Below are 24,338 nucleotides of genomic sequence, written 5' to 3' on the forward strand. Positions count from 1 at the left end.
GCCTGTGATCCAAAACGAATTTCTACACAAGGTCCCAAAGTTTTTACATAAATTTTTGAAAACTACTTACTACCTGTGTATTAGATTATACTTAGATAATATTAACCTGTGTAGTTGTGCGTTAAAACTATTATAAATTTTAACTAGTATTTTTTCCTCTTTTTCTCATTTTTGGGAGAGTCCTTTTTTGGGGCACAGGGGGTTTTGAGATAGGGTCTTTTTATGTAGCTCAGGCTGGCCTTAAACTCTCTGCCTAAAGGTGTGTGCCCACACACCTGGCAAACTAGTATTTCTATTAATCCAATTCTGCAACTTAAATTTTCCTTTGTATGTTACAATACTACATTTTTAAGCCTTAGACATTTTTTAGTTTACCAAAGAAAATCATGTCACATACAAATACTATTTAAGATTTGGCATTAACTTTAATTTATTAAAACTTTTGTAAAATTACAAATTTACTTTAAATTTAATTACAGATCTGTTCAAATCTGAGAATAAGAATAGGACTTTCTTTAAATGAACCTGTCAGACACATATACATTATATAAAATGCTATGTGTTATGGTAGATTTGCCACACACATAAAGATCAACTAATTTAGTGTTGTTTCTTGTTTATGTAATCTCTGTACTAGTGATTTTTACTGGAAGGTTTAAAATCCTACCTGTTGGAAATTGTGTTATTTTGAAGTTAAAAATTTAAATTCTGTAGACTAGAAAAAATTTAACAAATTCTGTAGGATAGTAATTTTAACAAATGATAGAATGATTTATTCATGTTTTACTCTCAGATTTTTATTTTGACTTTGTTTTTATTTAACTGTTTGTATTGCTGACTGCTACTTTAAATTAATGTAATGTTTTCTGCTGGTAGTTTAAGATTATTTTAAATTTGTTCTCCAATATTTCTAGCAAGCAGGTGTGTGATGAATTTCAATTCTAGTGTGGAACTCACTAATGGCTGAGCAACTGTTATTTTATGCTTATCTTGTGTATTTAAGAAAACGAAATGAAGCAAATGTGCATTAGGCCATATGTTGGATTTGTGGAACTGATCAATTAGTGCTTTAAATTCTAAGAAAATGCCTTTATAATTCCATGTCAGTTTTTATTTGTATATGTTAGTGATTTTTATGATAGAAATTTTGCTTCTGACTAACTTGTATCATATTTATACATTCATACATTCTTAATCCAGCTTTAATACAGGCTTAAAAATAGTTTGTATCCATCTCAGCTACAGAGGGTTTGAGCATTTAAATATAGAAACACACAGTACAGTGATGTAAGTTTTGTGTTGTCGACACATTTTTTTGTTGTTGCTAAATAACTGTATCTGTGTATATTTTAAGAAGTATATTTTTCTTTTCAGTGTCCCATCAGGAAGGTAGTAATTTATCTTTTAACAACATACATTTTAAAAACTGAACTATAATAGAAGCTATCTTCCCTTCAAATGGCCAGTTGTGTGAGCCATAATGTTCATTGTGATAAAATCAATAGAGCATTGATTGTATGCTTAATCCCTGGACACTGTTCTTCAGCATGGCAAGTGCAGTCAAGTAAATATATGCGTTTCATGTGTCCCATTCACTTGTATTTGGTTGTATACTAAATACAGTTCATATGTTGATAGAAAAATAGCAGCATTTCCCAGTGGTAGTGATGAAATATTTGATAGAAAAGTCTTAGTTATAAGTGTAGTTGTATTTTCATCCAATACAGTTTAGATCCAATACAGGTTTAGTATCTCTATAAATAATGAATCAACTCCACATCTTCAAATAATTTTTATTGATAAACATACCTCTTAGAAGTTATTTCAGTGGAGATATTTCTGAAAATAATTTTTTCATTCACTTTTATTTTTCCTCAAGAAATCTGATGTAGAATAGAATTTAGAATAAATGTGGGACCTAATGCTCACTGCACCTCACTTGAGTGCTGAGATCTTACGATACAATAACTGAAACCTTTTTACCTGGGTCTAAATTAGCCAGTTTGTAAAAGATAGATCTAAACATAAAATTCTGAAGACAGAAATAAGTTTTCTAGGAAGTTATAATGTTATATCTTGAAGTTAATGTTTTAGGAATCCTCTGGAAAAAAAATACTTAACATACAATTTTGCCTGGCCCCGCCACCACAAAACCATATTATAATTTGACTTTTGTAAATAACCTTTTACTACTTGGATACTCAGATATAGTAGTATTAATAACTAAAGTTGATTTTAAAAGTCATGTTTTTAAAAATTAGCTAATAAATTATGTTTTACGTTAATAACCAGTGGGGCTTTTTTTTACTGAAAAAAATAAAGAATTTTTCTATAATAAACCCTGTGCTTTATATTTTTAGCATATCTCCAAGGTATCAATTTAATAACTATCAAAGTAGCTACTGCAGTTGTTGCATTTAAATTGATTTACATGTCAAGACTGGCAGTTTAGCAGCTGCGCTATTATTCCTAGATCGGTCAATTTACTTGAGAAAAACCTACTACTGAGCTCTCCTGACCTGCCTGACAATATAGGTCCTATTTCTAGTCCTGTAATTAGGCCTGCGACTAACTCAGAACATTTTTAATTAAAATATTTTGGTCAATGTGTTGCACCAAATTAGGCCTTTCGGTGGAGGTTTAATTCTGGAAATAACGTGATTAGAATATTTAATGAGTTGTGTTCAATTAAGATTAACAGGTTGTGTGTATTGAGCATACAGTGCATGTGACCATTTTGAGTCTCACAGTTATAAATGTTACATCTTATTTTTAACCTTAAAAATATTTGTTCAATAACTGACATAAATTTAAATTCAGTTGAATTTTTATTTTGAAACAATTTTTTTAGCTTTATAGTACCAAGAATGATAATATAAATCTATTATAAGGAAAACTGTTATGTATTGATGTTCTTCTCTTCCAGCAAAAGCCACAAATGAGGAAATTGCTATTTAAGTGTTTACAAATAAGCACTTTTATTGTGAACTCTGACATGCATTTGTTGTTTCCATGTCCTTCTCTAATTTGAGATCTTTTTGTTCTTAAAGTAAAATGAGCTCTGCAAAAATCTTAAGGCACTCATTTTATTTATGTCATTAAGAAGCCTTAATAGGGAGTTGGAGAGATGGCTTAGCAGTTAAAAGCACTGGCTACTCTTTCAGAGGACCTGGGTTCAATTCCCAGCACCCACACGGCAACTCACAACTGTCTGTAACTCCAGTTCTGGGCGATCTGACATCCTCACACAGATATACATGCAGTCAAATCACCAATGTACATAAAATAAAAATAGATTATTTAAAGAAAAAGAATTTTAATACAATAATGTGAATAGATATTTCAACATTCAACTACCATTATCAAGAGGGTAGATACAAATGTGGGTCAGAAAAATATATCCTGAGTTTGATTCAATTCATGTATAATTCATTCAAATAATGTGTAATTCAGGTTGCTCTGGTTTTATTTATTTATTTTTCCTCCATTAGATCCTTCCTTTTGTTGCTGATTCTGTGCTAGAGAATTTTCTACAGACAGTGTAGACAGGTATATCATGTCAATTAAGGAGCCGTATGACTGGGTGCTGTAAACCATGAGCTCTAGGGTGTAGTGTATTACTACTTCGGGCCTTCCTGAAGACTTCATTACTGAAGCTACATAATTATGCTTTGATTTACTAGGAATTTGATGCTGATAAACTACAGTTGTTATGTCTATGAGAAAAATTTTATTCTTTTTCATTTTAAATATAGATGCAAATGAAGTTTAGCTTTGCTTTGGTTTTACATTATCTTAACTCTCCATGAAAAACTGTTATATTTGCTACCACAGGTATGATGATATTCTGATCAATGGGCTTCCAGATTGGCGCCAGCCTGTATTCTACTATAGGCGAGTGAGAAAAATGAGCAATGCTGAGCTGGCCTTGCTCTTGTTCATTATTCTCACAGTGGGCCACTACGCCGTGGTTTGGTCCATCTACCTGGAAAAGCAGCTGGTAAGTATTGCAGATACATCAAATGGTCTAGCCTCCTTTATTTTGTACAGAATTCTAGACATTTATTTCTTATGCAATGGAAATTTCTGTTTTTCTACGTGTTCTCTGTATTCTAATAGTTGTACTGTCACTAGTTACTGTTTCATTTTTATGACAAGGAAAACACATAAAACTATTTCTCTAAATAAATACTTCATTTGAATTTGTAATTAACTTTGTCAAATTTATCCTACTAAGTAGAATTTTTATGTAATTACTTGAGAAATTTTTATCACAGGCTTTTTATATAATGTATTTACTTTAAAAACAAAGTGAAATTTAAAGTGAATATATATTATAACTTCAGGAATCATTTTGTTAAAGTATTTGTTACACTTACTCAGTCTAATATGCTTAGGATTTTTATTTATATGCTATAAATAATTAAATGTTTATAAACATTCATGAATAACCATTTACTTACTCTTTAAGGTTTATATATTTATTTTATGTATGTGAGTACACTGTAGCTGTCTTCAGACACACCAGAAGAGGGCATCAGATCCTATTACAGATGGTTGTGAGCCACCATGTGGTTGCTGGGAATTGAACTAGGACCTCTGGAAGAGCAGTCAGTGCTCTTAACCGCTGAGCCATCTCTCCAGCCTTTACTCACTCTTTTTAAAGTAGCACCATTAAAGATGCATGAATAATAAAAAGTAAGCTCAGTGCTTTCTTTTCTTAGAAAACTTTGGTTGCTATGGAGATTCACATGACTGACAGTGCTGAATCTCACATGTCTGAGTCCAGATACCATGGCAACACTTATAATGAAAGATTGATGATTTTACTTGATCATGTTGGACCCTACATACATTTGCATAAATGGTCTTCCAGTGTTTTCTCTTTGTGAAAGACTCTTTATAGCATATGAGATGTACATGTTAAAGACAGTTACTGTCATTCTTTTCATGGTAAGGATGAACTGCTTGGTAGAAAAAAGAGAGAGAAGAAGAAGAAGACAGGAAGCAAGAGTGTGGACGCAGCAAAACTTGGTGCTTCTGAGAAGAACGAAAGGTAGGCGTGCACACATAGTGTATGGTATGGCTCTATTCCATGTGTACCCTCTTCAGATATGCTAGCACATCTGTCCTAGGCTCACAGACACAGATGTGCCACAATTTCCAGATACAATGTTCTTATCTTTCTAAATATTAACCTCTCAGAGTCTTGTAGTTCAAAGTTTTTGTACTAAACTTTAGAGACAAAATGCTAGTAGAAATAATGTATCTCTGTTCGGAAGTGGTGGTAAGCAGAGAGGAAGTGAGTGGCACACAGAGCCTTTGTACTTGTCCTCTGCTGGACGGCAGAGGTGAGCAGTGCTTCAGGTGTCACTCGTTTTATGCCCCTTGGTTGTTACCTGTCAACACTTGGGAACACTTTGATGGTGGCTACTGTTTTATAGCCGAAACAATCATAAGGTTTAAGAATTCATTTTGGAGAAGTGATGAAAGCCCAGATTAAAAGGGAAGGGACTTTGGCTTTTTAAAAAATATTTCTTACTTGAGAATTTTATATATGCATGTAATGTATTTTGAGCAAATTCACGTCAAGATCCTCCCCTCCAATTAGTTCTTTTTAATCTTTGTAGCTTGATTAGAAACCTCTTTCCCCAAAATTTTATAGATTTGATTCTTATACTTTTTATCTGTATCATGTTTTCAACTCCTTCCTTTCATAGTATACCAAATTATAGTAGACTAATTTATCACTGTCATAAATATGTTATTGAAAACTTTTCTTCATTTTTAAATTAAATTGACATTTATAAAACATTTCTTAATTGGTTAAAATATTTTGTTCCTCAACTTTGTCTACTTTTTTGATTTGTTGATTGAGTTTCTCCCCACTTTTAGATTGCTTATAAAACCACAGTGGCATGATTTGCTTCCATGCAAACTTGGAATTTGGTTTTGCCTTACACTAAAAGCATTGCCTCATCTAATCCAGGTAAAATGGCCTTCTTTTATAGAACGTTAGATGTTTTCATTTTTAATTATTTATCAAAAACTTTATTACCATGTCTGTTGTTTGAATGCCGATAGTATATGCTTCATAATATTAGTCAAATTAACCCTGACTTAAAATTGCTCTAAGATTATTTAGGCACCTATTCCTATAATTACCTCTTGTTTATTGAAGTCCAAGACTCTGGAAATAGGAAAGTTTATAAAAGCAATAAGAGTTTAGTCTGCTATTACCTTATTGTTTCTTATAGTAAAAAGGAACAAGGTTTAATTAACTTGTTCATCATTTCAATAGCAATTAAATACATTAAAAAGAAAAATGTTGACATGAACATTTACACAAAAATATGTATTACTTTACATTTTATTTGCAACTTCAAGGAGAGAGGGACCATTTTTTTTTCTACATAGTATAGAATTTTTGTTTCAGATTAGCCCGATTAAACAATAAAATAGTAGGATGTATGTGGAGGTTTTAATTTTTTCTTTGTATTTAGCACACTAGTCATATTTTGGAAATTATTCATCTGCTAATTTTAGTTACTATACCCAGCTTGCAATTTGGGAAAGTGTTCAAATGTTTTATACTGTGTTAGTAACTGTTAATAAGAGAGGGGAAAACTCTATTCACCAAACTGTATATTTATGAGAACATGTGACAGAAAAATGTTTCAGGACAAATTTTTGCATTAAAATTCTTTTTTAACTTTAGAGCCTTTGCAGGAGTCAGTCTAGAGTATAGAGAAATTTGATCATGAATACCGCATGGCACATCCATCTTAATGACGTCATTTGTAATGTTAATCTGTGATACTTGAAACAAATTGTACTTGGTTGAATTATTAATATTTCTAATTAGCAGGTAGCATAATTTGCCAAACTAGAAGTAAAATATGATGATTTAAATTTGCAATTTACTTTTAAGATACATGCTTCTGGTTTCTATATGTAACACATTAACACTTCTTTTGCTTTATTATAAAGTTTTACAAACAACCTTTTGGTCTCCCTAGAAACTCTGCATTCCTTAACTTTTGATCAGTTTGAGTTTTAAAGTTTTCACTTTGAGTGTGGTTTCATTTACCTTTCAGCTTTTACATCCAGACCTATAAAAGCTTAAGTTTGGCATTTTGTTCTAATCATTTCTTACTGATAAGCAATCTAAGAAAGAAATGAGGTGATTTTCCTTTTTTCCCCTAATGCTTGATATTTTAAATTTTTTAAGGAATTTATAATTAGTTTTTCTGGCCATCACTAACAATATTATTATTGTAATAGTGAAAGTGCTTCTAAAAACATTAGGGTCTTGGCGATGACTTATCTGGTAGAAACTGAATAGGCTTGTTTCTTTCATGGATTCATGTAAAGGTGAAGGAGAGAACCAACTCCATGTAGCTGTGCTGTGACCCTCCACACACGCGCCATGGTACAAGCATGTGTGTGCACACATGTTCAGTTTTTTTGAAAAGAAGAAAACATTAGCTCATGAAAGGTATCAGTAAAGTGCTTAATAGTTGCTTTTAGAATTATATCATGGTCTGACTTCTTGTTTTCCATCTGTTGTTACTTTTTTATTTGTTCATCATCCATAAAACTTAATACTGTTGATTATATATGCTTACTGACATCACTGGGATACCTCTAGAGATGTCCTTAAATAAGGTATGTATACACACACACATGCACACACACACACACAATCTCAATTTTTAGGCATGTTCTTTATACTTATTCAGTACTCAGTAATACGAATTCATTATTTAACATTTACATAGGCACTGACTCATCAGCAGTCATTGTTGTCTTTTATATAATCATTATTTCCTTGGTGGTGGGTTTTCATCTTTATTACTTTAAAGAGAAGCCGAAAACTGGGCCCTTATGAGTGAATGTAAGTGTACAGTTCTTAAAAATTTTTATGATTTCCCTCAGTTTTTCATGCCTAGATGCAGTCTCTCTCATATTGAACATTCCAAAGCATTAAACTTGTTCTTATAGAAACAGTGCTGATAGCCTATTCATATTTCATCTTTCTTACACAGTATTTTTGGATCATATGCTATAATACTAAGTATGACTCACAACGATCTAAGATTGTACAAAGCTCCTTATGAGTAAGTTAGTCAAGTAGTTATTATTGGAGAGAACTTTTCTTCTGGTGTGAAACACGTGAATTTCCTGAAATGTTAATTACAATTGAGCTGCAAAGTCTATGAACATGGGAGATTTAGAGGCTTCCACCAAACGAGCGTCACAGAAGTAGAATTTGTACCACATGTCATAGCAACTCTTCTCCATAACTTCCTTTCCAGTCATCTTCTAGATACTAATTCCTTTACTATACTTCATATATATGTAAAAATTTCCAGCAGAATTTGGAGCAGTGACATTTTGCTCAATTTTTGCTCTTGAGTTCTCTTTTATTGTTTAGCATCAGAGATTCTTAGTGAGAGTTCTTATTGCCTGCTTAGTTTGTCTAAATTCTTTCCTGTCTCTATAAAACCATATTGTATTAAGGCTGAGGGAAAGCTTCAACCAATTTTTAAAAAAATGGATATCATATAATTCTCAAAGACTATATTCCAAATCTCTAGATTTAGGCATATGTATCTAACAAGTTATTTCTAACAGATAAATATTACATGGCAACTCTGAAAAGAACATTTAAACAGGATAAAGTTAGTTGACAAAGAGGAGCTGTAATGCACAACACTGAGCAAACTGGAGAATGTAACAGAGTGAGTTTAGCTAAGTAAAAATCCCTGTAAAATGATGAGCAAAGGACAGGAATAGGAATTAAAAGGAATTTGGATTATATCAAAAGAGCGCTTTTATACTTTGATCCTGTAGTTTAACTGTAACATTAAACATAGAGCACAGATCAACTTCCACACCTTGCCAGTCTGCTTCATGTTCTCATGATAGTTTTGAACAGAGTACATGCTCTTTAATAGTCTAACTGGGTTTTTATGCTCATTGTAGTCAGCATATAAATTCCAAAACCTGTCTTAAGGTTTACACACACACATACAGGCACACATACATGCTTACACATGCATACTCATGCATTTGTTCATGTATGTTTCTGTGGCTTGAAACCAGGGCCTCAAATGCTAGCAGAACACACATTTTACCACTGAGCTATGCCCCTGGCCCTGGGATGTTTTTTAACTGATCATGTTCGGCATTCAAGAAAATAGCACACACACAAAAAAAACCAAACAGCAAAAAGTTAAAAAACAAAACAAAACAAACAACTGGGCAGTGGTGGCGCACACCTTTAATCCCAGCACTTGGGAGGCAGAGGCAGGTGGATTTCTGAGTTCGAGGCCAGCATGGTCTACAGAGTGAGTTCCAGGACAGCCTGGGCTCCACAGAGAAACCCTGTCTCGAAAAACAAAACAAAACAAAACAAAAACAACAAAAGAAAATAGCAGAAGTCGGTAATGTATATTCAGTGCCATGTCTGTGTGCAACTTTGTAACTTTATAACCTAGTTTATCTTAACTGCTATGTGTGTTAGAGTTGGACATATTTAAATCTACAATAATTTAACTGTTAGAACTCTATTTTAGGAAGTGGTTATGGATTTACATGTTATAGCCATATTCTCCACATTTTTCTGAAGAAAGAGAGACCTTAAGTACCCATAATTTACTTGTTAGTTTGGTTTTCTGGGAAATCATTTTAGCAGCTCACTACCTGATATGTAACATTTCTTAGTAATGTACAAAATTTATTTAGATGTGTATATCCTAAAGTTTAAATTTCTCACATTAAAATCTAGTCCCATCTAATGTAAACATGATTAAATGTTCGATTATCATAAGAAGGCTCCAGTGTGCACATCCTTCTCTTCCATTAGGAGTTACGGGCTGCACATGAGGAGTAGCTGAGTAGAGATGAGACTCTTCACTGTATTTACTACTCTGGCGTCTTCTAAAATTGCCTAAAAACATGGACTACTTTGATGCTTTACAGAGTTATCTGTCTGTGGAAGCATCTCCCTTTTTCAAGAGTTTCTTCCCTGGAGCCATAACTGTGGAGAGTTTGGAGACTACCTTTTAGAGCCAAGGTCCTTCCTTCCTAGTCCCTCTGCTGCCTGCTGAGACTGTCAGAATACCTACAAACAGAGCACTTAGAGCTGACTGGGGAGGGCAGAAACCTCTTAGAGTTTGTTGAAAACTGAGAGCCCTACCCTTCTAGTCAGATTTACTGAATTTTCAAGGGTTATGGTTGCTTGTTTCATAACTATAAAATATATTTTTAAATTTGCAGGTAAGAAAGATGGGGGAAGGAATGTGGGAGGTGGTGACCGGGAAAAGGCCAGTAAGTGGGATGTAAAGTAAACAAGTAAAATATTTTTAAAAAAAAATTTTTTTTAAAGGGAAAAAAATTGCAGTTAAGCGTTCTTAATATTAGGCTTATATAAGCAAATTAAAGATAGTCTGAAGTTTCTAAGACTGAAGCTTCATTGCTAGATAAAGATGGAGGTAAACTGGAAAAAAATCTCACAACAAAACCCCAAAATTCCTTATTTCTACTTGCTCAGTTGGGGGGGGCGTGGCAGAAGGGCAGCGTAGTAAGGTGAAGGTTCTTGGAGATACAGAGACAGACTACAGAGCAGAATGTTGTAGTTTTGCTACTAGCTGAAGAAAACATAAATAGCCACAAAGATATTTAAAAATAATGTAGTCTTACTGATGATATGTTCTATAGTTGAAAATACTTATGACTCAGGTTGATGAAATAATTTGCCCAGAGGCTACAACTAAGTTCACATTGTAAATGAAAGTTGATACAGAACCAAGTAAATACTAGCATATAAGAAATACAATTCCAGTTTTCTAGTAAGTATGCTATTTGTTGTGAACTTCTCTGAGTGTTCAGACTGCTTTTCGATGTCCTAAAAGTTGAGGGTGATTCGTATATTGGGTTAGGTTAAGCAGATGGCTCCTGTGTTCTCATCTGTTTCATCCCAAACTCACAAACAGCCTTTAGGCTTTTCATCCCTATCTGTAGGACTATCTCAGGCAAAGGAAGCTGTCGTTTCTGGCTTTTTGAAGGAATTTTACTTCTTTTACACAAAGTGCATGATTGTAAAGTTTTTCTTTATTCATTATTATAATCTTACATGTAAGTCTAAGAGTGTCCCATTAAGTGAATGGAACAACAAAATGTAGTAGAATCTATGAGATTTTTGGCAGGTTTTAAGAAATGTACTTACAGTATTTTCCTATCAGAAGGTTATTTGTAAGCTTCAATCAAGAGATTGGTGCTGTCAGACAATCAGAATTATATGGAACATCCTTTATCTTTCGTGCACCTAGCTCCCTGCAGGGCTCTTCCACATGGCTTACTCCAAGATCTCCCTGCTCCTACCACTTTAGATCAGTGCCTATCTTTTTTTCTAAAACACCAGATTTCTTTTTTTCCCCAACATAATATTTGTATTGATTATTTGAGAATTTCAAATCACGTACCCCAATGACACTCACTTCCCAGTACTCCTCCAATGCTTGGGACCTCCCCACAACTCCCAGTGGCCAGCCCCTTAAAGGAAGCTAAAGCCTTCTCTACTTCTGTCCCCACTTGTGAAGAGGTACACTTCAGCATCCTTATCACAATTTTAACAGTTCTCTTCAATGTTTCCTGTCTAGGCTGGTTTTATTGTTGCTCTTGTTGTTCTTTGTTTAGGGATTTGGTTGTGGATAGGGATTGCCACAGAAGTCTTCTATTTTTCCTCTTTTTTGACTGAGAATATGCAGTCATAGGTAACAATGCAGGAATAGCTTCCTTGCCCTTTACAATCACCAGGAGCTGACCGTGGATGTCCTATGGTTTCTAGTGATATCATGGACCACAGGGGCATCTATAGGGTCTTCTAAATCACCTCATCATGGTCTCTGGTGGCAGTATAGACTGCACAGAGGCCACTGACACCATCATAGCCCTTGGACGCAGCACAGGGCAAGGATATCAACATGGCCTCTGGTGTAACACAGGTCACAGCCACCAATATGGTCCAGTGTAGCAATCTGGCCTGAAGACATCAACATGACTTCAGGTGGCAGCACAGGCCATGTACATCCACATAGTCTTTGGTAGCATGGGCCATGAATATCAACAGAGACCCTGGCTGCAGTAAGATTACAGATCCAGACATTAGCCTCAACAGCATCACAGCCCATGGACACTAATATAGGCTCCTGCAATAAATAGTACAGACTACAGAAGTCCACGTGGCCTCCAGTGGTAGTCTAGACCACAGACATCCACATGAATCTTGAGCTTCAGCACAAGCTGGAACAGTGGGCCATAGATACCAACATGGCCTCTAGAGGCAACAACATAGACTGTAAAGGTCTTTCGAGGATTCCAATCCAGAGAATGAACCATTCTTCATCTCAGACATCCTATCATTGTACAGGACCACTACAATAGAGATGCTGGGCAGAATATGTGAGAACAGAGTCTGCTCAAGCTCCAGGCTGCTGCACACCACCCTCTAGGTCCTACTCCACAAGGACATGTTTCATCCCCAGCCACCAACCATCCAGCCTTCTCTTGCACCTGTCACCACCATAGTGTTTGTATTTACGCCTCTCACAGTGGACTCACTGCTCTGTTCCTCTATCTCTCCATCACATATACATTCATCAAAGTGGCATTGGAAACTGTAGTGTGTCACATCATTTTTTTTTTTTTGCCCAAACAGCTTTACATGCAAATATTAGTTGCAGTGGGTCTGTTGTAGGGTTTCATTGCTGTAAAGAAACAACATTACCAAGGTAATTCTTATGAAAAAACAACATTTGCTGGGCGGTGGTGGCGCACGCCTTTAATCCCAGCACTTGGGAGGCAGAGGCAGGCGGATTTCTGAGTTCGAGAGTTCAAGGCTAGCCTGGTCTACAGAGTGAGTTCCAGGACACCCAGGGCTACACAGAGAAACCCTGTCTCGAAAAACCAAAAAAAAAAGAAAAAGAAAAAACAACATTTAATTGATGTGGCTTACAATTTAGCGGTTCAGTCCATTATCATCATAGTGGGACGTATGGCAGCATCCAGGCAGACATGCTGGAGGAGCTAAGAGTTCTACATCTTGATCCAAAGACCACAGCAGGATAGTTTTCTGCAGCCAGTCAGGAGGCTCTCTTTCATACTGAGTAGAGCCTGAGAATAAGACCTCAAAGCCCACTCACACAGTGACACACTTCCTTCAACAAGGCCACACCTCTTAATAGTGCCATTTCCCATGGGCCAAGCATATTCAAACCACCGGAGTGTGGTGGTCTGGTTCAAAGTTTCTTGTTTCTGAAGTACCATAAATCCTGGACTGTTGCAGAGACTTGTCTCAGATATCTTGCTATTACCTGGAATCAGGGTGAAGTAGGCCGGGCATCACACCTTCTAACCTTCAATATCTGCCAACCCATTGCTCACAGCTGTTTAACTTGTAGGCTGCAGGCAGAGCAAGCATCACAGGCTCCATGCTACGGGTTGTGCTAATGGATTTAGTGCAAGCCCTAGTCAGTATTGACCCATTTCTGCAGGAGCTGCAGGCCACCACACAGCTTGTCATTGGTAAATCCCTAAGACTCATCAGGCATGGCCTTTTTGCCTGTAGCCTGTTAGCCTAGATGAGGCAGCGAAGGGTATGGACTCATCCATCGTTCTCCGCCACGCCTGGCTCTTTTCAGCTTTCTTTCTAGTTTCATGAGTCCACTTTTTTTAAAGCATCTACTCAAAAAGACTTGTGTTTTTTCCATTTTAGGGTGTTCCAGAGCTACTGTGAGCTCTGCAGACGCCCATTCTACTGTTACTTCATCTTTCAGAACCTCCATGGGTTCCAGACTCCACAGAGCTTTGCAGCAGGTGCCGCCATCTTTGTTTATTCCCCAGACCAGGCTTTTTCAAATTGCTTCTTATTTTGAGATATTTAGGAAAAAGTAAAAGTAAACTAAAATATAACCAACAATGCCAAGTAGTCAAAATCTTATTTTAATATTACTGTGTCAGTATTGTTAAAATAAAGGTTGATGTATAAACTGTCTCCATACTACAACCTGCTTACCTCAGAAATATTTCATCTCACTACATTTTTCTCTTTCTGATGAAGTCTCCACCAGGCTAACTAAAAGTTCCCATTGAACGTTCTGTGTTCAACTCATTGGTAATCATTGCGTTTCAGGTTTGAGCATCCCTCACCCAAAATCTGAAATCCAAAATGCTCCAAAATTTAAAACTTCTGTGAGTGCTGACATGATGGCGTAATTCATGTGATTGATTCAGTGTCTGTTGACGTTGTTTCATGTAAATTAGAAATAGTCTATAAAATTACCTTCTGGTTATGGGTATAAAGTATATGTGAATTTTATCTTTAGATTTGGGTCCCATTATGTATGTGCACATAGTTCAAAACTGGACAAAATAAGTGAATGTGTAGTACTGATTGGAAAAATAAGAATTCTGAAATGCCTCTGGTAGCATTTTTGTACAAGTGAGGTACTAAATTTGCTGTCACAATAGACTAATAGAATCTGGTAAGGCACCAATCATCCTAAAGTCCAATAGATCAGTTTCTGAAAATGAGACACTTGTCTACCACTGAGTGGGGCTTATTCAGTTCTCATGCCTGCCACTCAGGCTCAGAACAGTGATCCTTCAGTGGCATCTAGCTGTGATCTCCTGAAACTTGGGCTTCCTTGTTCATTATGGCAAGTACAAAGAGCCAAAGATTGCCAAGATCTTTTCTACCAGCTGATTTCAGAAAGACATACCTCTACCTTCAGCTCATGCAACTGTAAAAGAGAAATATTCCTCTTTTTTATGGAACTATGTTCTACAGTCTAGTTGTCTATCTAATATATTTTTTCATATTCCATAAGTACAGCTGTTATTTTTATCATAAATACTCCTCACATGTCTTTAAAAATGGCAATACAAGCTGGGTGGTGGTGGCACACACCTTTAATCCCAGCACTTGGGAGGCAGAGGCAGGTGGATTTCTGAGTTCGAGGCCAGCCTGGTCTACAGAATGAGTTCCAGGACAGCCAGGGCTACACAGAGAAACCCTGTCTTGAAAGACAAAACAAACAAACAAAAAAAAATGGCAATACATGTAATGGTGGTTTATCAGGTGAATGTAAATGCATGGAATCGCTCAGTGGGTTCTTGCTCAGCAGCTCATGTTTCATAATTCTGTACAAACCCTGATAACATGACTCCTGTAGACTGGCCGCAGTCTTAACTAAAACCAGCCCTTTGTTTGCTGTCTGTACTGGCAGATTTTGAACTCCTGAAGAAATTTTAATGTGAAAAAAATTGTTTCTAGAGGAAAAACTTTTGTTGTAAGTTTTAACCATGAAACTGCAAACTCTCTGAGGAAGCAAATTCTGGAGGAATGTAAATGTCACAGTTTTAATACAATATTAAAGAGCCCAAACTGGTCAATTTGAAGCAGTAAAGACTTAGTGCTTTTCTTTCATGAAGCATTTATTTCTGAAGAAACATAGCATCGGTCTTCTCATGGATAGTGTACAAAGGCTACAGGAATAGACACAATGTCTATATCTACAGAAAATCCTTAACCTCTAGTGTTAATAAACTGTAGTTTATCTTATACACAACAGTATTGTTTTTTTCACTAAACAATTCTATTACCCTGAATTAGCACCTAAAGAAAAACAGGAGGTGGGCCAGGGAAGATGTTAAATACAATGAATGCCTTTTCAAATTCTTGAATGCTTGAATCTATTTAAAGTATATATTTAAAGAATACTACCTGCTCTCTTCTTGGATACTACATACAGAGACAGTTTATTTTTTTCTAATTTTTACTATTAGAAAATGCTTTTTAAGAATTATTCAAAATTGAAATTTCCATTTTTGGAACTTTATGAAATATTCATACTATTCTTCCTTTGATGAGTCTTAAAAATGCTTCTGGTAGGTTATCCCTAATCTTCTCATCTCTTGTTCTATATAAGACAGAATTTCAAGCTTCTATACCATGTGACCATTCTCCTTTTAGAATGTTTCTGATTGTAGTGTACCTTTAAGCATGTTATGCTGTACTGTGCACAAGGATAACTGAAACATAACGGAATTATTTAGTTATAGTAGAATTATTTGAAATGGTAGGTTTGTTAGGGAAACAATGTTTCTTGGAAAAGGCAAATTATAACTATAATCTGAAAGTACGAGTAAGTTGAAAAAATCAGGAATGTTTAAATAAATGCTTACAGCTTGAGCATATGAAAGATGAGATTCTTTGCTTTGAACAAACAGGTAATAAAGTAAGAAATTTGCAGAACAACCCTGAGTTAGCTAGAGGAGGTTTAGGTGTTTGATACTTTACACCTCTTAGGTATGCATGTCTTGGGCTCTTATGACTACTTCAAAGCAGAGTCCTGGTAAAATTATGTGCTGTAGCAAGAAGAAGAAACCTTAATGGAGAAATGTTTAAAGTTGACAGGATCTCTAAGAAGAGGCCGGTACAGCCTAGTAACAGATCTTTTCATCCAGGCTAAGAGGGTAAAAATAAGAAGTAAGAGAAGCAAGAAGATGCAGGATTTGACAGGATGCACTTTGGTGAGGTGCGGAGTATAACAACTCAGCCTTGCTTCGTAGTAGACAATACAGTAATGCCAAATGGTTAGGAATCGATAATACATGAAGACCTGACTGTGCAGAGGGCAGCCTAAGTGCCCCCTAAATAGTGAATGTTTACTCTTCATAACAGACTTTGAGTTAAGCATTTTTATTATCCTCATTTATGGATGAGAAAACTGACTCAGTGAAACCATTTGCTGAATATCTCCTATCCAGTAAAATAGGAGCCAGACTCCAAAATATAATCTCGCCTGTTGATTTATGCCTCTAGTCCCAGCACTGGGAAGCTACGGTAGGAGAATTGAGTTCAAGGCTTGCTGGGCTATCTAGTGAGATCTTGTCTCAAAAATCAAATCTCTCCTTTTAAACATTATATCTCATTGTACTATATACTCTGATGATATATTTCAATCTATATTCTTTCATCTCATAAGTAACTAATCTGTGCCCTTCTTTTTTTTGCATGGTGCCACATTTCCTACTCCCCTCAAGGAACCAATGCCTTCCTGGCCTTTTCTTCTTCCCTACTATTAAAACCTACTCTGTGGAAAGAAGCTAATAAGCTCATTCATTCATTCACACCAAGGTATAAATGACTGAAATGACTTACTATAAAGTAGTACTCCTCTAGGGTTGAGAATTTTGGGGGGGAGGGGGATGGTAGCTGTTAAGGGGCCATAAAACCTTAGTCCAGAACCCTAAGGAAATGTAGGTATAACTTCTGTATTTATTGGTATGGGAGGATGAGTGAATTGGGTGAATTGCTATTTGTACTCTTCTCACTGAGCAGCTGTGTAGCTGACCTATGGCTGAAAGGAATGCTTGTACTAGAAACTAGAAACATGAAAGTCAACTGAAAGAATTAAAAAATCCTCACTATGTATTTATCAAATAATTTAGAAAGACTCTCTATATAATTCCCCTAATTTGTTATCTGGTAGAAGAGTTCTACTATAATTCTGAGAGACAGACCCCATGAGATACCATTGTTTGCTTACAATCATGAGTGAAATGAGGTGGAAGCATTCACATGTTTGCATCTGACCTAAGTGGTAGTGTGCCTTTGTTTCCTAGGCCTGTGATTTATCTTCTCTAGGAATCCTACCATACAGAAGTATTATATTAAATACTTTAATACCTACTTCTTTCCTTAACCTTCATCAGTCAGATCATGCATTTTCATTTCCTATTTTGTAAGATTTCACATGTATTTCAGTTTGGTTCAGTTTAGTAACACTTATGGAGTGCTTGTTCTGTCAAATCTTTATTCTGTCTCAAGTTTCCCATCTTCTAGCTGATACTATAATATGGTACAAACATATGAGTGTTTAAGTACAGAGACTTGCTGTTCTGGAGAAGATGAAGGCAATGATGTTTGAACAGGTTTTCCAATATGATAAGGAGTTTGTCAAATAATGGCAGGGAGCAAAATAGCAAAGGAAAGACAGAGGTGTGGAAACAGTGTGGCCTAGTATTTCTGGAATGTATTGAGATTTACATCAAGGAGTCATTGCTAGGATGCTCAGTATGTGCTGCCTATTCTTTTGGTCCCTTACTGAAGATTTGCCTGTATGCCACTGATTGAGACTTTAGCACATGAATGTCTATGTAGTGTGTATCTTCAGTTTCCTATGACAACTATGTTACAGTTTTCTCTGAGAGCAATAGGAAGGAAGAGTGACAGCTTTCATGCAGAGCTAAATTGTTTTATTCTCAGTAGTACTGAGAACTGGAGGTGAGGAAATAACGCAGAGCTGTGCTTTGTTAGGCACGGTAGCATGACTCCTACACTAGATACTTGCTTCAGTCAGCTTTTCTGCTGCGTGTACAATAGTATGATTGATGTCGGGAGACATCAGACTGTGAAAGTGAATTGGACGGGAAACCCTCCTTTCCGTGTGTGAAGTGTTTACCTAAACTTATACCCATGCTCATTTCTCCAGGAGAGACACGTTACAGAGAAGTTTTGTTCAGGTTCCTTTGTTCGTCTTGTTATTGGAAAACAGGAAAACCTAAATGGAAAATGAGTGCATTGTTCTAAAAGGAAATTACAGGAAGTATACTGTCAAAGCAAACTTATTGTATGTTAATTTACTTGTAACTTCCTTTTAAGGATGCTGGGCAGTTTTATGCAAAATACAAGGAGACAAAATTGAAGGAAAAAGAAGATGCACTGGCAAGAGTTGAAATTGAAACACTTCAAAGTGAGTTCTAAGTATTGCTTTATTTTGTTAACAATGTCATACAAAACTAAATTCTAATTTTCCTTTAACACAAGTTGAATTTCCTGTGTTTTCTTTGCCATTTTCCAATGGAGACACTTGTTTTTACTTTATTACATATGGAAAATACTCTGACTTAACCACACAAAATGGAAGTGTCGAGAGAGATGAGATGAGCTAAACTGGATTCATACACCTCTTCAGGTGTAGGACCATTCAAAATCCACAAAGACCAATTATCTTTCACTACTAAAATTATAATTAATATTTAATGCCAAGAATAACCAACTATTATATGTTAATATAGTACTTTAGCAGTGGATAGACCTGGGGGAAAAACCCTAGTTTTTGTTTTGAAAGCCTTTGTTTCTTTTATAATATTGTTATGAAATATGTTATCAGTATATTGAAAAGAAGTCAGCAATGGGAACTCCTTTAACCCCAGCACCTTGAAGACTGAGAGAGAAGGCATGCCTCTTGAAGGCCGTGGGTTAACCAGGCCAGCCCGAGCTACCTATCAAGATCGTACCTCAAAGAAACAAAAACAGAGCTGGAGAGATGGCTCAGGGTTAAGAAGCTAGCTGATCTGAAAGAGGACCTGAGTTCAATTCCCAGCAAGCACATGGCAGCTCACAACTGTCTATTCCAAGCTCACGTCTGCTATTACAACAGATCTGCTGCTCTGTTCTGGCCGCCATGGGCACCATGCACACAGTGGTGCACAGCTATTCATTGCAAGGAAAGTACCTACATACATGAAATAAAAATAAACAAGCCTTAAAGTTTTACAAAACAAAAAAGAAAATATAGGAATGTTCCATGGAACAGAGGTATTTCTTGGGATTTTTAGGAAAAGTTGAACATAACTGTTAAAGGTTACCCTTTCTAAACTCCATTCCTTTCATTGATTTTGTTTTATGTACATCTTTCCCTAATGTACACTGTCTGCACATACTGGTTATTTTATTTACAACATTTACTGTTGCTGAGCAGAAGTGTATTAATTTTGCTTATATTTAGTTTCTTCCAGTAAATATAAACTCTATGAATGTTAGGACTTTATTTCATGCACTATTGCGTCTTCAAGATATACTTATTTTCAGGGGCAGCTTTTCTGTCTGTCTCAATTCTCTGAGTGTCTGGGCCACTTTACAACAGGAACTGTTTCTCATGCTGTGTCTGCAACAGTGAACAGTGTCCTGGCACATAGCAAATGCTCAGTAAGTAGGGACTGTATGTAATCTACAAGTATCAGTGAATGCCAGCATGCGTCTGCCTATACAGTACCCTACCTCAGGGAGTGTGTAATTCAATTCAGAAACTTCTAACAACTACAAAATGATACTTAGACCTGTATAATTATTTAAAGTGCACCCCTATCAAGAAGGAAAGAATCATGATGACAGAGGACTGTGTGAAGGTTTGCTGAATGCATATGCTGGACAAATGTCAGAGTAGGCAAATGAAACTCTAGGTATAATTTTTATAAAATTGTTTCTTTCTTTTTTTTTTTTTTTTGGTTTTCCGAGACCTCGGAAAACAGGGCTCTGTATAGCCCTGGCTGTCCTGGAACTCACTCTGTAGACCAGGCTGGCCTCAAACTCAGAAATCCACCTGCCTCTGCCTCCCAAGTGCTGGGATTAAAGGCATGTGTCACCACTGCCCGGCAAAATTGTTTATTTTAAGTAAAGTTTGTACATTAACATTTTTAAGCATTCTAAGTGAGTCAGAAGGAAAATGAACCTATAAGAAAATACTCAAAATCTTAAAAGTAACCCCAAATTTACCTATTAAGGGAATAGGAGTTCACTACACTTCACTGTTTTCATAGCTTGTCATTTTAATCTAAGTTTTATGAGAATCAATTTATTGGTAAAATTTTGAAGTATGTACTAGAATTGTCTAATAAGAGCAGATTAAGAATATACACTGCCAGAATGAAAAATTGGGGAGATGTTTATCACAATGTAAAATTTACATTGGACATTTGTAACCATTTTCAGAACATGTTTAAAATTTTCAGATTTAAAAAGTACTTTTTCTTATTTTATTACTTAAAAAAATCATATAAAGAAATACAAATTTTTAAATAGACAGACATCTAGAAGTTCTCTCTTTTTTAGAAAAGACATATAATAAACAACCTTGTAAAACATATGACAGTCCATCACTAGCCCAGTGCTCATACAAGGCTAGCGTGATAAAACTGTCTTCTGTTGTCATGTCAGTGGTGTTTTAGAAAAGGTGATATAATCAGTATTAGGAGCAGTAAAGAGAAATTACTATCACTGTTAGCAGAGTCAGAGACTGTCATGTATTTTTAAATGTTAACTCTAATGGTTACATGCAAGGAATTTTTAATTTGTTAACTCCATCATAGTTTTCTGCATTGTATAGTTTAGAATTCATATAATTCATGGCTCAGATCCCCCAGTGTGTGTTTTATCTTCCCTTTTTCTTAATTTTAAAGACCACCATTTGAATTTTGTGTTCATACAAATATTTTGAACTACTTTATTGATTAAGTGCTAAGGTATATATTAGCAATAGTTATTTTATGCTACGAGTTTTTCAAGGCCTAACTGCTTACTGCCCTCAAGCCTATCTATCTGCCTTACTGCTTAGATTGTATGCAGAGTTGGAGGGCTGAACCAGAATTAACTTTGAGGTAAGCTCTGGTGCTCTTAACAAAATTGAATTGCAGAGGGGGAGGTCTAAAAGGGTAATCTTTTTTTATTTGATTTTTTGAGAATCTCACACAAGGACTGTATTAACACATTTCTACCCTTCCTTGTTCCCCTCCAACTCCTGTGTCTCCTTCACTCCCTCTCAAATTCATAACCTCACTTCTTTAATTATTAATAGGCGTACATATACATGTAGCTATATTTTATGTCTAAGAGTTGCAGTGACTGTGAACAATAATGGGGATTCTGAAATAGAACCTGGAGCCTCTGGAAGGACAGTGCTTTTCATTACTGAACCATCTCTAGCTCCCTACATGGATACTTATTAGGATTTATTTTTATTTTATATGAATGGGCGGTTTTGCCTGCCTGCATGTATGTATGTGCACCATTTACATGAAGTGCCCATGGCGATCAGAAGAGGACAACAGAACTTTTTGAACTGAAGTTATGTACTGTTGTGTTTTGCTGCATGGGTTCTGGAAATCAAATCTGGCTTCTCTACAAGAGCAACAGGTGTTTTTAACCACTGAACAATTGCTCTATCCCCAGAAAGATACTTGTTTTTAAGAAATTACCCTCATCATACTTGTTTATTTGAAATAGCTTGTTAGTAACACTGACATAGCATAGCCCACTCACTCATTTTCTTGTTTCTCTAGCCAGAGAGTGCAGTCCAAGTGGTATGGTACATAGCCATGAGGCCCATTAGCATTCAGGTTCTATGGTTTTGTTTCTTTGTCAGACAGAGGCAGTGTCTTACTGTATACTCTCACTGACCTGGAACTTCCTGTGGGGACCAGAGTGGCTCCAGCCCACAGGTTTGTCTTGACTTCCTTCTCCGTGTCGGGAACCACCATGCTTGGCTTCCAGTACTGTTTTCATTTTTGTTTTGCTTTATAAGAAAATTCCTTTATAAGAAAATTCTAAATCCTTTGAATTGGATTTGAACCCTTGTCTTAAATCAATTGCCCATACTTATGCAGAGCTATTCCTTCTAACTAGTATCTGCTTTTTCTCTTGTCTATATAGTTTTCCCTTTGCCATGATTATGTCTTCATTGTGTGGCCATGGAAGTTTTTAAATTGAGTCAAGCGATTCTTGGTACTTTTTTTTCCCAAAAGCATATTAGCTCTTCTAGTTCATTTCATTTGCCTTTTTACTATAAAGTTAAGGTATTTTGTAGCTGAGGAAGAGGGTATGTGAGTGTGCAAGTGGGAACTGGTGTTTCTGCTTCTCTTGGAGTAGTAAGAAGCCGGCAGTTCCCCACTGCTCCCCACTAGTATTACTGCATGATGATGACTCTACCCACGACTGCCCAAACTTCCAGGTCTGCTTACTTTCCTCTTACGCTGGCCTTTCAGGGAAGGGAGACACCTCGATACTACAGATTGTCAGTGCGGTCTGCATGAACCACACAGGTGACCTGGGGCCCTCATCTACCTTCCAGCCTTTTCTTGTGCCACCCTGGGGAAGGATGGTATTCTGTTACTATTTGACAGTGTCTTCTTATCATCCTTTTTGATGTGGGGGAATCGAATGTGGCTGTAGTTTAGTTTATTTTGGTTTGGTTTGGTTTGGTTTGGTTTGGTTTGGTTTGGTTTGGTGTGTCTTGCTTTGATAAAACAGAGTAGTGGTTGTCTGATCATCAGAAAATCTCTGAGTCTGCTAGAAAAACATATGTATGCTGTGATCTGCTGTATGCTGTTAAGGTATGATTCATGGCCAGACAGCTCAAATCGTTATTGATAAATATGCAGTTAAAAACACCTTCAGAAAATAACTGATCATGGAAGTAATTCATAAGTTTTCTCATTTTAAAACCCCACTTGTAATAAATAAACTTCTTTTGTTGGAAATTTTGTTCATTTTTGTGTTGAACCCAGGGCCTCATAGTTTAGGCAACTGCTATGTCACTTACCTATCCTCAGTCACAGAAATTGGATTTTTTTTTCTTTTTATTTCCCTGAGCTCAAACTCCTTTTTATTTTGTTTAGTTGGCACACTAAATTGAAGGAGTCTCTTAAGTTGTTAATGCATTAGTCATTCCTTTGATAATCTTACTGAATAAATTTTTCTTTTGTAAAACAACTATTTCTCTTCATTCACTACATGTTTAATGAATCATAAGTATAAACTTTGCTGTTTTGGTTTGTTTATTATTTGTTTTGTTCTTTGTGGTTTTTTTTGTTTGCTTGGTTTATTGGTTGAGTTTAACTTGACTTTCATTTTTTGAAGCTTAATTATCATTAAAGTATAAATGTTTTTTTAATTGAAATAGATTCTTTTCTCATATAATATATCTTGATTATAGTTTCCCCTCCTTCCACTCTTCCCAGTTCCTCCCCACCTTTCCTGCCTCTGGATCTACTTTTCTGTCTCTCATTAGAAAGGAACATATCTAAGAGATAACAACCAAACGTGACAAAATAAAATATAAAAACTTTCATATTAAAGTTGAACTGGCAACTCAGCAGGAGGAAGAGTCCCTACAGCAAGCACAGTCAGGAATCCCATAGAAATACTGAGCCAATAGCTGTCATATATGCAAAGAGGACCTGGTGCAGACCATGCCCAGACCTCGGCTTGCTGTTTAGTCTCTGTGAACTCATATGTGCCTTGCTTAGTTGATCGAGAGGCCCTCGTTCTCCCAGTGTCCTCCATCCACTCTGGCTCTTACGGTTTTTCCACCTTCTCTTCTGTGGGATTCCCTAAACTCTGAGGGGAGGGATTTGATGAAGACCTCCCATTTAGACTATCTCCACATACCGTTTGGCTGTGGGTCTCTGCACCTGTCCCATCTGCTGCT

The 24,338-nt window shown here is 36.1% G+C and overlaps 1 protein-coding gene across 1 annotated transcript in view; it reads left to right on the top strand.

Annotated features, from left to right (window-relative positions):
* The window catches only part of Dnajc1 (DnaJ heat shock protein family (Hsp40) member C1), a 170,611-nt gene that overhangs the window by 69,209 nt on the left and 77,064 nt on the right, over positions 1 to 24,338 (top strand). The window contains exons 4-7 of the mRNA XM_028764834.1: positions 3,835 to 4,000; positions 4,959 to 5,056; positions 5,896 to 5,989; positions 18,734 to 18,824. Of these exons, the coding sequence (XP_028620667.1) occupies positions 3,835 to 4,000; positions 4,959 to 5,056; positions 5,896 to 5,989; positions 18,734 to 18,824 (449 nt within the window). The remainder of the gene's footprint in view (positions 1 to 3,834; positions 4,001 to 4,958; positions 5,057 to 5,895; positions 5,990 to 18,733; positions 18,825 to 24,338) is intronic.

The sequence above is a fragment of the Grammomys surdaster genome, unplaced genomic scaffold, assembly GCF_004785775.1.
Source record: "Grammomys surdaster isolate TR1022 unplaced genomic scaffold, NIH_TR_1.0 146, whole genome shotgun sequence".
Taxonomy (NCBI): Eukaryota; Metazoa; Chordata; class Mammalia; order Rodentia; family Muridae; genus Grammomys; species Grammomys surdaster.